At 40.3% G+C, this 13873-nt stretch overlaps 1 protein-coding gene across 2 annotated transcripts in view; it reads left to right on the top strand.

Moving 5' to 3' along the window:
* Window positions 1–221: 221 nt before the first annotated feature.
* LOC129749554 (uncharacterized protein KIAA0930 homolog) overlaps window positions 222–13873 on the top strand; it is a 34114-nt gene continuing 20462 nt past the window's right edge. Inside the window, exons 1-4 of one of the 2 annotated variants that reach the window (XM_055744561.1) lie at window positions 222–724; window positions 11926–12515; window positions 12574–12752; window positions 12811–13055. In XM_055744561.1, the coding sequence (XP_055600536.1) occupies window positions 598–724; window positions 11926–12515; window positions 12574–12752; window positions 12811–13055 (1141 nt within the window). In that variant the 5' untranslated portion in view covers window positions 222–597. The remainder of the gene's footprint in view (window positions 725–11925; window positions 12516–12573; window positions 12753–12810; window positions 13056–13873) is intronic. The other variant, XM_055744562.1, reaches the window with a different exon arrangement.

Consider the following 13873-nt stretch of genomic DNA (forward strand, 5'->3'; position numbering starts at 1 on the left):
GGCACAGTTTCGATAATCACAACTAGATGGTGCTGTAGCTTGTCCATTTTCACCCTCATTATTCGTCTGTTCTTTATGGCAATTTCCTACTCCGTTTCCATTCTATCTTCTTTGTTTTGGTACGAGTTGCCATTCACAATTCCACCCCTCTGGAGGGATTCTCTCTGTTTTGCTACGCTCTTCTTCGATCGCAGAAGGGTTTTCGAGATAGCACCGAATAGCCAACCAAACAGTCACCCCACAGTGTCATTCCCGGTGTAGCTCTCTGCGCGAACAGTCCTCTCCTCAGAAGTGGAAGTGTACGCTGCCATAAAAAAAAATCTAGAAACTCATAGCTTTCAACAACTACCATCAGCAGAAAATGTGATCCTCCCCGTTTCCGCCGGAAAAAGCGGAAATGCTTAACATAGTTGCACAGTGATCCAATTTCTACATATACGTATTATAGTGTTCGTATTTAATTGCGCGATCGGTTGTTCTCCAGGTTTTTTCGGTTGCACAACTGTCCAGCACAGCACTGTCGCCTTTTATTGTTCGGTTTTTACTGACGGTCGCCATTGATTGGTAGGTTCTAGGGGCGAGGATTTCCTCTACATAATGGCTTCCTACGGTCACAGTTCGGTGGCCGCCTCGATTCTGAAGTCTCCGCCAACGGCGCTGCAGCTTTTGTTGGAGGAAATCAACTTCCAGCGGACCAAGGAGATGCGCCAGCTGTTAAAAGACGGTAAGGGATTGCAAAATTTTCACAAATCCACAATGGCTGGCGATTATCGATTTTTCCAGGGATGCTATTTGCCTAGTATTTTTCAACAAAGGAGGAATGGGAAATCGAGAAGGGTGGTTGACTAGCCGGAAAATTTTCCGATCCCCTGTGCAAGAGAAACGAGAGAGATGTTTGATTAATTTTGGAGAAATTAAGTTTTTTTTTCCTGCTCGTCTGGAGGGGGCTCTTCAGACAGCAAAACCAGCTGATGTTTGTTTACTACGCATCGGTAGCGTCTCAAAGAAATTCGTTTGTTTATTTTTGCTTCCGAAGTAAGTTTGAGTACGAGAGTGAGTCATTCACGAGAGAAGCAGACCATGACAGTTGATTGAGTTGTTGCATTCATTGAACCATTTGAGTTAGTCATACTTTATATTGGTTTCAAACATCAAGATAAAAGATTTCAAGTTTTGTCCACTCAAATCAATAAGCATTAAAAATTTAAATGATAAATGTAAATGTTTATTCAAATTGAGGAAATATCACTTTGTTCATTTTTAACGGAAGTATTACATGGAAGAAACCAAAACTAGTTAAATTGTCAAAAAAAAAACTCCTGCCAGAATATGTCTAATTTTTTTATTTCCAGCGACAAACTTCTTAACTCTCAAAATGGTAATGCTCTTTACTGCTGCATCTATCCCTTGAATTTTACTGGTTTTCACTATCATGATATGAATAATATTGTTGCACAGTAAGAATTGCATTTTTTTCGTTTCAGTTCTTTCCTGTTTTCAGAGTTTATCTCGAGATTGATTTACAACTAGCTTTATTTCGGGGTTTTTCATCCTGTTGGATGATTCAACCCGTCAACAACTAACAACATCGATATCTAGTCATTTCAGGAACCAGTTGCACTAGCGATGTCTACCGGTTATGATAAGAAATTGTCTCTTGATAATATTATGGTTGTGAAAGCCAGAGGCACATCTAGGTTGCCACATTCTCCCTTTTCTCAAAATGATTTATTCTGATTTAATTTCATTATTTATTTTGATTTACTCTGCCTTTCTTCTATACAACTGCCATGGACTACATTCTTTTTATCCCGGCTTCAATCGATTGCCATGGACTAGGACCAGGCTCTTTATATATTTATCGACGGTCATGGACTAGATCCTGCTCGCTATCAATTTCACATTTATTTTATTTTCGTTTTAATCTCATAAAATATAAATCACATTCTTTGCCTAATCAGAGCTTGCCCAATTTAGGCTCTCAAATTCTCAATCATAAAACACATTCTTTTCTCTCGGCCCTAGGGGCTGCCAAATTCCCTCTTGCCCAAATGGGCGATCGAATATCTCTTTGGCCTATCGGGCTAATCGAATAACTCTTCCCTGTAAATACTTTGTCAGTTTCCTTAGTTGGGCACCACTTCTATTCATTTTCCGTTCCTATTTCCCATTCAGGGTGAACGTTAACCTTTTGGCCAGTAGGGCAATCAAACTCCCTTTCGCTCAAAAGAGCCCTTATCATTTACTAAACTAGATTGGGCACCATTTCAATCCAGGTCTCGTCCCTCCCCCTTGCGGAAGGAGGAACGCCAAAAATTTCCCTAACAGGATCTGCCAATGTGAAATCCTAGACGGTCAGTTTTCAGCAGTGATTGAAATTCTCACCAATTTTCTCATCAGAGGTATTCAAAATACACGCTATGAGGCCTCGCATAGCTATACAGGAGACGATACATATACATTCATTCAAACCTCCCCCCATGAGGAGGATCTGCTCTGAGAGACACTTTTCGTTTGCTGCCCCGAACGAACTCTATCAACGTTCGGTTGCTACCAGGTCCCGGCAACGATACAGGATTTGTCTATGTATCGTGTGACCAACATCTTTTAACTAAGTGTTGGTGAATCTCGTTTTTAAGCTTTTTTTCCTCAGGTTTAAGCTTTTTTTTTGCCTAGGGAGCATAGGAGATGAAAGCTCAAATCTGAAGTAAAAAGCTTAAATCTGTCAAAAAAGGGGAAATCTGAGAGATGTGCTCCATACGGTTTGTATAGCATTGCCGGGAAGTGGTTGCTACATGATGCATGAAGAAGGCGAGGCACACATACTCATTTACGTTATTGAATTTGATGAACTCGAGCCGATAGCTGTCGTTGAGGAGAACATCTTCAACCTCGCCGCAAAGGTTTAGGCAACAACGACAACAACCGAACTTATTGCATTGCATAGGCCCGCAACGTATGGAGCAAGGAGGGGGGAGGAAAAAGAAACGAAAACACTAGCTGCCTGCGTGCGGTTGCTGTGCAATAATAGCAATAGCAGAAAAACCTCGGGTATTCGATCCAGGCACAAACGAGGAGACTCGGATTTGTTGTGCCTTTTGAATTCGGTTCCCTCAAGAATGTAACAAGAGATGAGTGAGAGCCATTCGTTTGGTTTTTTGGATTCGCTGCCTCGAATGTATATTGCTTCGTGAAGGCGGGCCATGTTCAGAGCGTATGCATCATCGGTTTTGTCGTTTTCGCTGCCTCAAAGCAACCTTTGCTTCCGAGTAAAGCGTTGAGCGAGAGATGGTTGATCAATTCATGCTCAGCAAAATTCAATCACTGGTTTTCAGGGTTCATCTCGAGATCTAGTCATTTCAGGGACCTGTTGTACTAGCGATTGCTACTGCTGATATTGGCAGGTTGTCTCTTGATAACATTATTGCTTTGAAAGCCAGAGGCACATCCAGGATGCCACATCTATTATTTCTCAAGAGTACGGTGCGAGGCATAGCATTTGTTTTAATGCATTCGCAAAGTGATTATAATTTTAAATATTCTTTTCAAATTATCTTTCAAGGGTTTCGATTTTTATGAGAGGTCGTGGGCCCAGGTGAGCTCTGAATAGAAAAATAATTTCCTGAAGAATAGTTAAATTATTAATGCTGATTTCGAAGAACTAGTTCAGATGACTATAGAATAGGATACGACACATGGTAGTTCCGTTTCGAGACCCAGTTGCGGCCGTATGCCATATGGGACGCCATTGAGGATGACCCACCAGCGGAGAGGGCAGCGGCAGTGGAGAGAATGACCTTTAAACAGATGGCCGAAAAGGCTAAAACGTGGTTGGTGGCTTCCATCGCCGATAGCCATCTGGAATACGTCCGGGATAAACCTACGGTCAAATCTTTGTGGACTTGGTTGGCCAATACGTTCGCCAAGAAAGGCTTTTCCTTTGCTACCGGTATCGTGCAATGTGGTCAGTACTGCATTGGAGAGCTTGGAAATGTGAAGGCTTGTTTTTTGACGGAAGAACAAATTAGGAACGGTTTCGATGGTGAACCGAGACCTATTAATAGCGGTGAAAATACGATTCTGGGTTTGGATACGAAGACGAACAAGTTGATGCAGAAGCGGAAGTTTGCTGGAAAATGCATCGGATGTGGAGTATTTGGCCACGCTAGAAAGAATTTATTGGAATGTTCAGCCCGAGCAGTCCAGATACAATCCAAATCTGAAATTGCTCCAGTTAGAGCAAGTTCATCGGTGTTGGGAAAAAGTGGTAGACATTTTGACATTTTGAAAAATTTTCCATGCAAAAATGTTTTCAAGATCTTGGGGAGTTGTGTTTTTTTTACAACACTGTTTCTATTTCAGCCGTATGTGATAGAAAAATTGCTATTTTTGTATCACAGCATGCGAAAATACAACACGTGTTGTAAAAAAAAACTAGAAGTCCACAGATCTTGAAAATATTTTTGCATGGGAAAATTTTCAAAATGTGCCGTAAGTGTCAAAATTTCTACCACTTTTTCCCAACACCAGTGAACTTAGCGCAAAAAAAAACAGAAGTTCCAACGATTTAGGACGGGTTTGGATCTATCAAGGAATAGTTGAGTTATCCATGACTTGCTGCCATGGCTATGCAGTAACAAACATGAATATTTGATAATTCGTTTTTTAACCACGATAGAACCAATACGTAATAAATATCTTACTTATTATTTTCCTTGTTTTGTTTATCAAATAATACAACATTCTTTTGGCGACGAGGAATTTCAAGAACCTCCGGAAGCAACACAACTCCAATTCCTGAAACCTTCAAGCAACAACCGATTCAGGATGACCGACAAAGCTTTTCGTGAAGCGATTATACAGCTCAAGGAACTTATCGCGAACCAGCAATGGCAGAACGCATATCTCCAACGGATAAACACCAATCCGACTGGCAGGGAGAGAATTATCGAGTCCCTCGCAACTGGTATCGACGAGTTCCAGTGCGATCCTGATAGCGGAATATTTTTTGAATCCTGGTACGCGCGCTTCGAAGATGTTTTCATGAAAGACGGCAAGCAGTTGGACGACAAAGCAAAGGTGAGGTTGCTTCCCGGTAAGATTGGCACGCAGTTCCACGAACGCTATGTAGACAGCATTCTGCCAAAGCACCCCCGAGAACTCCGTTTCGCGGAAACCCTCATGAAATTGAAGAATCTTTTCGGAAGGCATACATCGCTCTTCAACGCTCGATATCAGTGTCTTCAGTACGTGAAGAACGATGCTGAGGATTATCCCACCTACGCGGCCTCCATCAACAAACATTGTGAAGCGTTCCAGTTGACGGGGCTCTCCAACGATCAATTTAAGGCGCTCCAGTTCGTCTGTGGTCTCCAGTCACCACGTGATGCAGACATCCGGACACGATTGATTGGCAAGCTTGAAGCAGAAGGATCTGCACCCGCCGGTGATGGAACCACTCTGACGCTGGAAAACCTGGTGGAGGTGTGCAATCGAATCATCAACGTCAAACAAGATACAAAAATGATCGAGAAGAGGGGAAACGACAAGTACGTCAACAGTATCTCCCATCATTCGAAGCCTGCTAGTAAGAAGGTCCCAAAACACCCTGTTGATTGTGTGGAGACTCCTGTTACTTCAAGGAGACTGCCATCAACAAAGATTATGAAGCGTTCCAGTTGACGAAGCTCTCCAACGATCAATTTTAGGCGCTCTGGTTCGTCATCGTTATTGCTGCAAGTACAAGAAAAAGGGACACAAAGATGGTTATTGTTCCTCTGGCTGAGCAGATACCATTCAAGCCGGTCGACCAACCAAAGCCCAAGGACAGCGTCAAATCCAATGACGCTTTGGTCAATCGATTGGACCACTCCACGAAGCGGAAATACATCAAGGTGGTCTCAACAACCTGGATCTCAACCTCTTCGGCATCGAGACGTTCGTGCAGCAGAAATCCAATATTCAACGTTGCAGTTTCTGCGCCGCAAAATCCCTGACGAAAAACAATCTGGAGTCATGGCCGATTCAAACGAAGCTCTGTCGTACCGTTCAACACCGAATCAAAACGTTCCCGAAGGAAAGACACCTGCTGAACTTTTTCTGAAAAGACGCACGAAGCAATGCCATGATGATAGTTTCATCCAGCCTCCTGCCACTATCCATTTCAAGTCTTCGGACCGTCCGGTCAAAATCGTAGGCTTTTCAATTTCAATTGGACTACAATGCACTACCATTTCTCTTAAAGAGTTCGAGTTAGCCATGACTTGCTGTCATGGCTATGCAGTAACAAACGTGAATATTTGATAAATATTGTAATTTTCTTGAATAACTAGATTCGCCTGCACATTTTTCGATCGGTCAAAAATTTACATAAATTTTTTTCACCCTGTTCTGTACGTTCTTGAATTATTTGTTTACACATATCAGTAGACAAGTTTGCAATGTGACGATGTTTGCTTAGCGAAATTTCAGTGATCCACGCTAGACTGTCAAATATCCCAAATCCAAAAGTCCGGATCATCCGGTCCGTACAACTGGTGAAATAGTCAAAAGCCGGGCCAAGTAACAAACCAATACTGGACCGTTTCAAGGCCCTGATTAATCGTCTGAAAGTCAACACAATATATTGATTTTTGGAAACAAACCATGTCAATTTTAAAGCTATTCTTTGACCTGTTGCCATAAAGAATCTGTATGGAATTGCTGGATATTTTTAAACATTTTGATATTGAAAATAAATAAAAGTTTATTCTTTCAGTTTAAATTATTGTAAAAATTATCTGCGATAAGATAAGGAATCATTAATATGGTTAAGAAGGGGTTGAGATTGCGGTCGAGCCTGTTGTTCTGCCGCATGTCTGTCTTCAACACGTCCCTAGATTGACGAATTTTGATAAAGGATCCCAAGCAACCAGAAGTTTGAACTTAAGGAACGAACTAATAAGTTCATATATAGCTGTACACAAGTTCTGTGGAACTTTTTTGTTGTTCAAAATGCTTTTTCGAGGTCCATGGAACTTCATTCTTTATCAAGTTCAGCCAATACTTTAAAAGCTTTTAAGTAGGTACTGTTTTGGTTTTTGTTTATACTTTTTGGGAACTTTAAAGTTTGTATGAAGAAAAACAATCTATTTGTTACATACTTCTCATTTTTTTCAAAATCAAGTAGCTATCAAAGGGTTGCAGGTCTTTTTGTACAGCTCAATAGTTCGTAAAAAATCTCTGTTGTAATATTTTGTAAACTTGAAAGTTTTTAATTAGTTCCAACGGGCTTTCAAATGCAACTTCACATTATAGTACCTTTAAAGTAGATTTAAAGGCTTAAATCTACTTTTTTCGAACTTCGACACGTGTTTGCATAAATAAACACATCGTTACTTGGGAAACAACAATGTGAAGTACACATTTAGTTCCGGGAGGACTTTTCAACAACTTGAAAGTGGGAATTAAATATGGGAAAATCATCATATCGAGTAACATCGTTGCCTACTCATGATGTTCATATAGAAAAGCAAGTATGGATCTCGACTTTCAAGCGGTGAGCTCGGGTTCGAGGCTAGGTAAGAACATGTTTTTTAAATATCATGTGAGTTAGTAACAAATATGGTTGATTAATATTTTGATTCATATTAATCAACCATATTATTAACGGACTTGAGAAGGCAATTAAAGGAGCGTAAGAGTAATTTTTTGATTTTTTATGCTGCTTATAAAGTTGATTTTGAAGCTGGTTAGAAGTTGTTTGGCGATTTATGCGAACTTTTTGTCAACTTAAAAGTTCGTTTAACTACTTAAAAATTGAGCTGAGAAGAAGTTGTATTAGCATACTCGATTAAGCTGATCAAACCTGATAGACGAATGTTATCCGAACTTTTGGTTGCTTGGGATTTTAATAGTGTACCCATCTTTGCCAACCTTCCCTCGTTGTAAATGGGAATGTTTCGTTTGATCTAGAAATAATATTAGGTATTATTAAAGCAAAGTTTCAGAATAAAATATTTTAATAATATACCTTGAAATTCCAAAGAAATTCCATGATTTTTTCAAATATTTTGTTTACAATTTGGAATGGCATGACTGTTGTGATTAGTTAGTTCTCGTATTCAAGAGGCATACACACATTTGACGGTGAGAGAAAACAGCGAAACCGTAGAGCGAAATTGGGGATTGACGAAATTTTTGTGTACAAACTCTAGCGCAAGAAAAAAATCACAATAGCTCAGTCATTATTTTCCTTGTTTTACTTATCGAAGAATACAACCGGATCCTTTTTCGTATTGTTTATTTATAGAGGGATCAAGCTGTAGTTTGGATCCTCGACTCCGGTGCTTGTATGCACTAGAATAGAATAGATTGGACTTAAAGTTGAAGCTGGTAATAAGGTTATCAAATTCATATTTGCACTTGCATGGATAGGCAGATTCATAGTACCTAAAGCATGGATCACTACAAATCTGGACGCATTAAAACGGGTCTATCTCGGAGCTATGTAAACGAAATAAAAATATTTTGTACTTGAAATGTAGGGTTTTTATTGCACTTTAAAGGAAAAATAATAAAAAAAATTATTCCGATGTTGTTTTGATGAATTTTTATAGTATAGTAGTCATTATAGTTTGAACACCCTATTCGCTGACCTCAGCGGCCATTTTGTTCCACAATCTCTTCATCTCTGTTGCTTCCTGAGTCATCCTACCATTCTTCTTCATCTTCTGCTTGACAATTGCCCAAAATTTTTCGATAGGGCGGAATTGAGGGCAGTTGGGTGGGTTGATGTCCTTTTCGACAAAATCCACCCGTTGGCCCAATACCACTGTAGAACCTCCTAGCTGTAGTGACAGCTTGCCAAATCTGGCGAAAACTTAACTAGTCCTTTGTGAGATCTAATGTACGAAAAAAAAAGTTTTTCAGACATTCCTCCTTGTAAATATCGTAGTCCATGGTCTTGTTTTTCACAAAAACCGGAATTTTTCGTCCGCAGCTGCAAATACCTTGCCAGATCAAACACTTTCTTGCACACTTATCAGCAAAAACGAATTTGAAGTTGCCGGGGACATCACCATGACCAGTGCAGTGCACCACTGCAGTGGCTTTACATAATTTTTGGCCAGAAAGCTGCCCAAAATCCATCTTCACGTACGTTTCGTCATCCATGAGGATGCATCCGTCGAACTTCGTTGGAATCTTCTTGTATAACTTGCGGGCATGTCCTTTGGCTACTAAATTCTGCTTCAATGTCCGGTTTGGTTGCTTACTGGTCCGATAGGATCATATTCCTTCGCGTAGACGAATTCTGCTGACGGTGCACCGGTCGGCGTTGAATTTCTTGGCAATGTCATAGTCCGACTACCCTGTGTTTTCCTTGATCGTTCTCAACACCTTCAAATGCAGTTTCTGATTCTTAGGTCCACTATAACGCTTGGTATGAACCTGCCGATCTATAGTAAGCATCTCACGGAAACGTTTGAGAACGCTACACACGGTTGATTTGACAATTTTCAACGATTTCGCGATTTTTGAACCCGACCACGTCGGGTTTTTGACGTGGGTGTTCAAAATTTATTTTCATCTCGCGGCTTCCATCACGTGTAACTTTTTTGAAACAAAACGAATCGTAATGAAATTTTCAGCACTGGTAGAAGAAACATTCCTCTACCAAGTGCTGCCAAAATATTCCAGATCCGGCAACTAGGACAACTAAAATAAATAGTGCGTCCAGATTTGTAGTGATCCATGCTTTATATTTCTTTTTTATTTCAAAGTAAAGCTTAGTTCTTTTAGAAATATGACAGTTACGTTTGATCCAAATACTTTTTATGAAGGAATTGAAGGTAATGTTATGATAATTCATGAAAAAATTTAAAAAAAAAATAATTATCGATTTTGTAAGAAAAAAATCTATTTTATTCTTGGTATCTCCCATCTGCCGGCGCACACTTTTTTCAGTCATGATATTGATCAGTTTGTTCAACTTTTACTTCGTCCAATCTGTATTTTAGGTGGCTGCATCCTCCTCCTTCAATTTCTACTGCTTTTTGGTCCAATACTTCTTTTTAAAAAGAAACTAAGGGTAATTTAGTGGATAAAGCTGTTTCAAAATGAGCAAAATTTGATTACTTTTGAGCCACTTAACAGCGTTTTTAGTGGAATTTTTACGGACAAAATCTGACAATAACGAAGTAAAACCATCGTGAGATTACACTTTAAGTATAATCGGTTAGTATGGAACGTAGGTTGCGAAAGGTACATAGAAGCAGTGATTGAATTTTGCTGAGCATGAGTTGATCAACCATCTCTCGCTCAACGCTTTACTCGGAAGCAAAGGTTGCTTTGAGGCAGCGAAAACGACAAAACCGATGATGTATACGCTCTCAACATGGCCGCCTTCATGAAGCAATATACATTCGAGGCAGCGAATCCAAAAAACCAAACGAATGGCTCTCACTCATCTCCTGTTACAACCTTGAGGGAACCGAATTCAAAAGGCAGAGCAAACCCGAGTCTCCTCGTTTGTGCCTGGATCGAATGCGTGAGGTTTTTCTGCTATTGCTATTATTGCACAGCAACCGCACGCAGGCAGCTAGTTTTTTCATTTCTTTTTCTTCCCCCCTCTTTCACCATACGTTGCGGGCCATGCAACGCAATAAGTTCGGTTGTTTTTGTTGTTGCCTCAACCTTTGCGGTCGGCTCGAGTTATTCAAATTCAACAACGTTAATGAGTATGTGTGCCTCGTCTTCTTCATGCATCATGTAGCAACCGAACGTTGAGAGAGTTCGTTCGGGGCAGCAAACGGATAGTGTCTCTCAGAGCAGATCCTCCTCATGGGGGGAGGTTTGAATGAATGTATATGTATCGTCTCCTGTATAGCTATGCGAGGCCTCAAAGTGTGTATTTTGAATGCCTCTGATGAGAAAATTGGTGAGGATTTCAATCACTGCATAGAAGACTACTCTTTTTAGTCTTAGAAATACAGCGAATATCAATGTTTTCGTTTTGAAAATTGTTGTTTTTTTCTATAGGAGCAGAATCTTGACAAATCATTATATTTTATACAAAACAACAAGCAAATTCTAGAGACGAACCAGCCAAAGGCTGAAAGTCTCTCTAATAAAGACAAAAAAAACCAGCAAATACATAGTTTAATATGCTACGAGCAGACATGTTATGGGATTCAAATTCTGGAATTTGTTAGATGTAGGGTTTTTCACAAGTTTTGTTGTCCTTCAAAAATCACCTGTCTCATTGCCTCATTGTTTACAGCTTACGGGCTCTGGAACTAGCAAAAATTTGTTGTTTGAGGTAAGATTTGAATGACTAATAATTAGGCAACATTGTCAGCTTATCAGAGAAAAAAATGTTGGACATTTCACCGATCTACACTTAGTTTTTTTGTTTATTCAAAATTAAAAATTCTGGTATGAGACTTGATTTCCCTGATTACCCTTGACCGTTGTTGCCGATCATATGCTTCACTACAATGCTTGATTTAAACTTGGTGGACATTTTTGACAGTGTTTGCGTACTTTTCCATCACTCACACTCACTAATTCTTTGAACAATCAACGGTTTTGTTAGCTATCAATTTGATAATGATGGTTTTTGAAGGAAACTGTGCAAGATTTTTTTTTCTCTTGCATCGTAAATATCTCAGAAACGCATGAATTTAAAATTTTGGTTTTAAAAAATAGGTCGGTAAGTACTTTTCACAGGCAACAAAATGCTGTCAAAATTTTTATAGTCCAATTACAAGTACATGAGCTATTAGCAAAAGAAAGTGTCCCATTTATAAAAGAACTAAGCTTTACTATGGGCAAGACTAGGATTTTTACTGAAGCAGACGTAGGTTAAATTATCGTTTGAATTCAAAAAATAATTTGAATAGATGCATATTGAAAAAAAATCAAACATTAAAATGTCAATTCCAGATGGCGGCTTCGTGGTGCTGCAGGGCACAACCTACTGGACCGACCTGTTCGTGCGGCACTTCCTGTTCCAGACCGAGAAGGTGCACAGCATCGACTGCGACGATCTGTTGTTTTTCGTGCGCAAGAAACACGTCAAGGGTTCATCGCGGACGATGCCCAAGTACGAAACCGACATCGAGGTCTTCCGCAAGGATTCCCGGAAGCTACCGATCGGCGATCCGGATGTCGATTGGGAGGAAACGGTTTACCTGAACTTGGTAATCCATCAGTTTGACTATACGTTGACACTTGCCATTTGCACACGGACGTCTCCGAAAGAACTGCAGGTGTTGAGGCGCCATTCCCAGAAGGTTTACGCCTCGCCCAGCCGAAGGAAGATGGACACCAAGGGCGAAAGTGAGGAGATAACCTATCCGCACATTTGCTTCATGGTGGACAATTTTGACGAAGTGTTCCATGATATACTGGTGCGAGATGGCGAAATGGTTTGCGTGGAGCTTGTGGCATCGGATCGAGATGGGAGTGTGCAAGGTGTGATCTTTCTGGGTTCGATTCGGTACGACGCGCTCAAGAAAGTCTACGATGCTCGGGTAGGTTTGAAAATTTTGCTTTAATCATTACGGTAGGCTAACAGGTTTACTATTACAGCAATCTAGTCTAAGTTCAAAGGTGGCACAACGAATGTCGTTCGGGTTGTTCAGCTCCGGTGGACCGTCAACACGCTGTGAGTTCGTGCGAATGAAGGGACCTCAAGGGAAGGGACACGCTGAGATGGCTGTTACCAAACCCAAAGGATCCGGTGTGGAAACTCCAACCAGTGAACCGGGGTAAGCGTTATTTTTTTACCTCTAAGTCTAGAACTAATTACTCTTCCAAACCTTCTAGATTCTGCGCCACCGACATGTGGGACTCGGAGTGGGAGGAGGATTGTGACGAGTACTACAACTATCGGCACCAGCGGCGGCTCAGCGATCCGAGTGCCAATCTGAACAACTTTAGCCGGTACGGTTGGAAGGCGAAAAATTCGAACGATTCCACCTATGGTTCCTCGAAGGCCCGGTCGGAAAACGAAGGGCTGGATTGTTTGGCGAACGAGGTTTCCGAAATCGAAGCCGGCGATTTGAGAGATGGTGAGTTGTTATTTTTTTGTCTGTTATGAATGTTTGTGGCACAATTTGAATGATGCATGCATGTGCATGTTAGTTTACTACTATTTATTCAAATATTATGTAAATTTTCACAAACCAACTAAAGTGTACTTCGGAATATTTTAACGTAGCTTCTCATGCTCTTGACTGAGGATTCAAATTATAGAATATTCTAAATGATTGTTTATTTCTATCAAGATCAAAAGTATAAGATAACTTCTTGAAATTAAGCAATCCTCTTTATAACGAGGACGTCAAACTGCTCTGTGCGCACCAAATGTGTTGTAACCGAACTTCCAAATAAATTCATTTAAATTTTATTAAGCTTTCTACATTTGGCGACACTCTTGACTATAGTTTTCGATTTAAGCGCTCTATTACATAAAACGAGTCGAGTAACTCGATTCGACTCCAGTCACTGTCGATTCGAGCGAAATGTCGTATAACGGTAGTCGAGTGAAACGAATGGCGATTATCATGTTGAAATTTTTCGCAGTCGACTCAGTCGAGCTACTTGACTGAAATTCGACTCAACTCGACAACTGTAATACCAAAATGGCTCACTCGAGTAAAATGATTCGTGACTCGTCTTATGTAATAGGGCCCTAAATTTGAAATATCGAGCAACATTATGGACTTTGGAAACTCGTTAAATTTATTTTGTTTGAATAGCAACAAACTATAACAAATTGAGGGACAAATACGAGATATCTCGGTTTTCGATTTCTGCCCAAATGTCCTTAAAGTTTTTACTGGTTTAGAAGCTTCTAACAGAAGTAGCGTTTGTCACCTGCTTGTTT

The sequence above is a fragment of the Uranotaenia lowii genome, chromosome 2 (genome assembly GCF_029784155.1).
Source record: "Uranotaenia lowii strain MFRU-FL chromosome 2, ASM2978415v1, whole genome shotgun sequence".
NCBI classification, from domain to species: Eukaryota; Metazoa; Arthropoda; class Insecta; order Diptera; family Culicidae; genus Uranotaenia; species Uranotaenia lowii.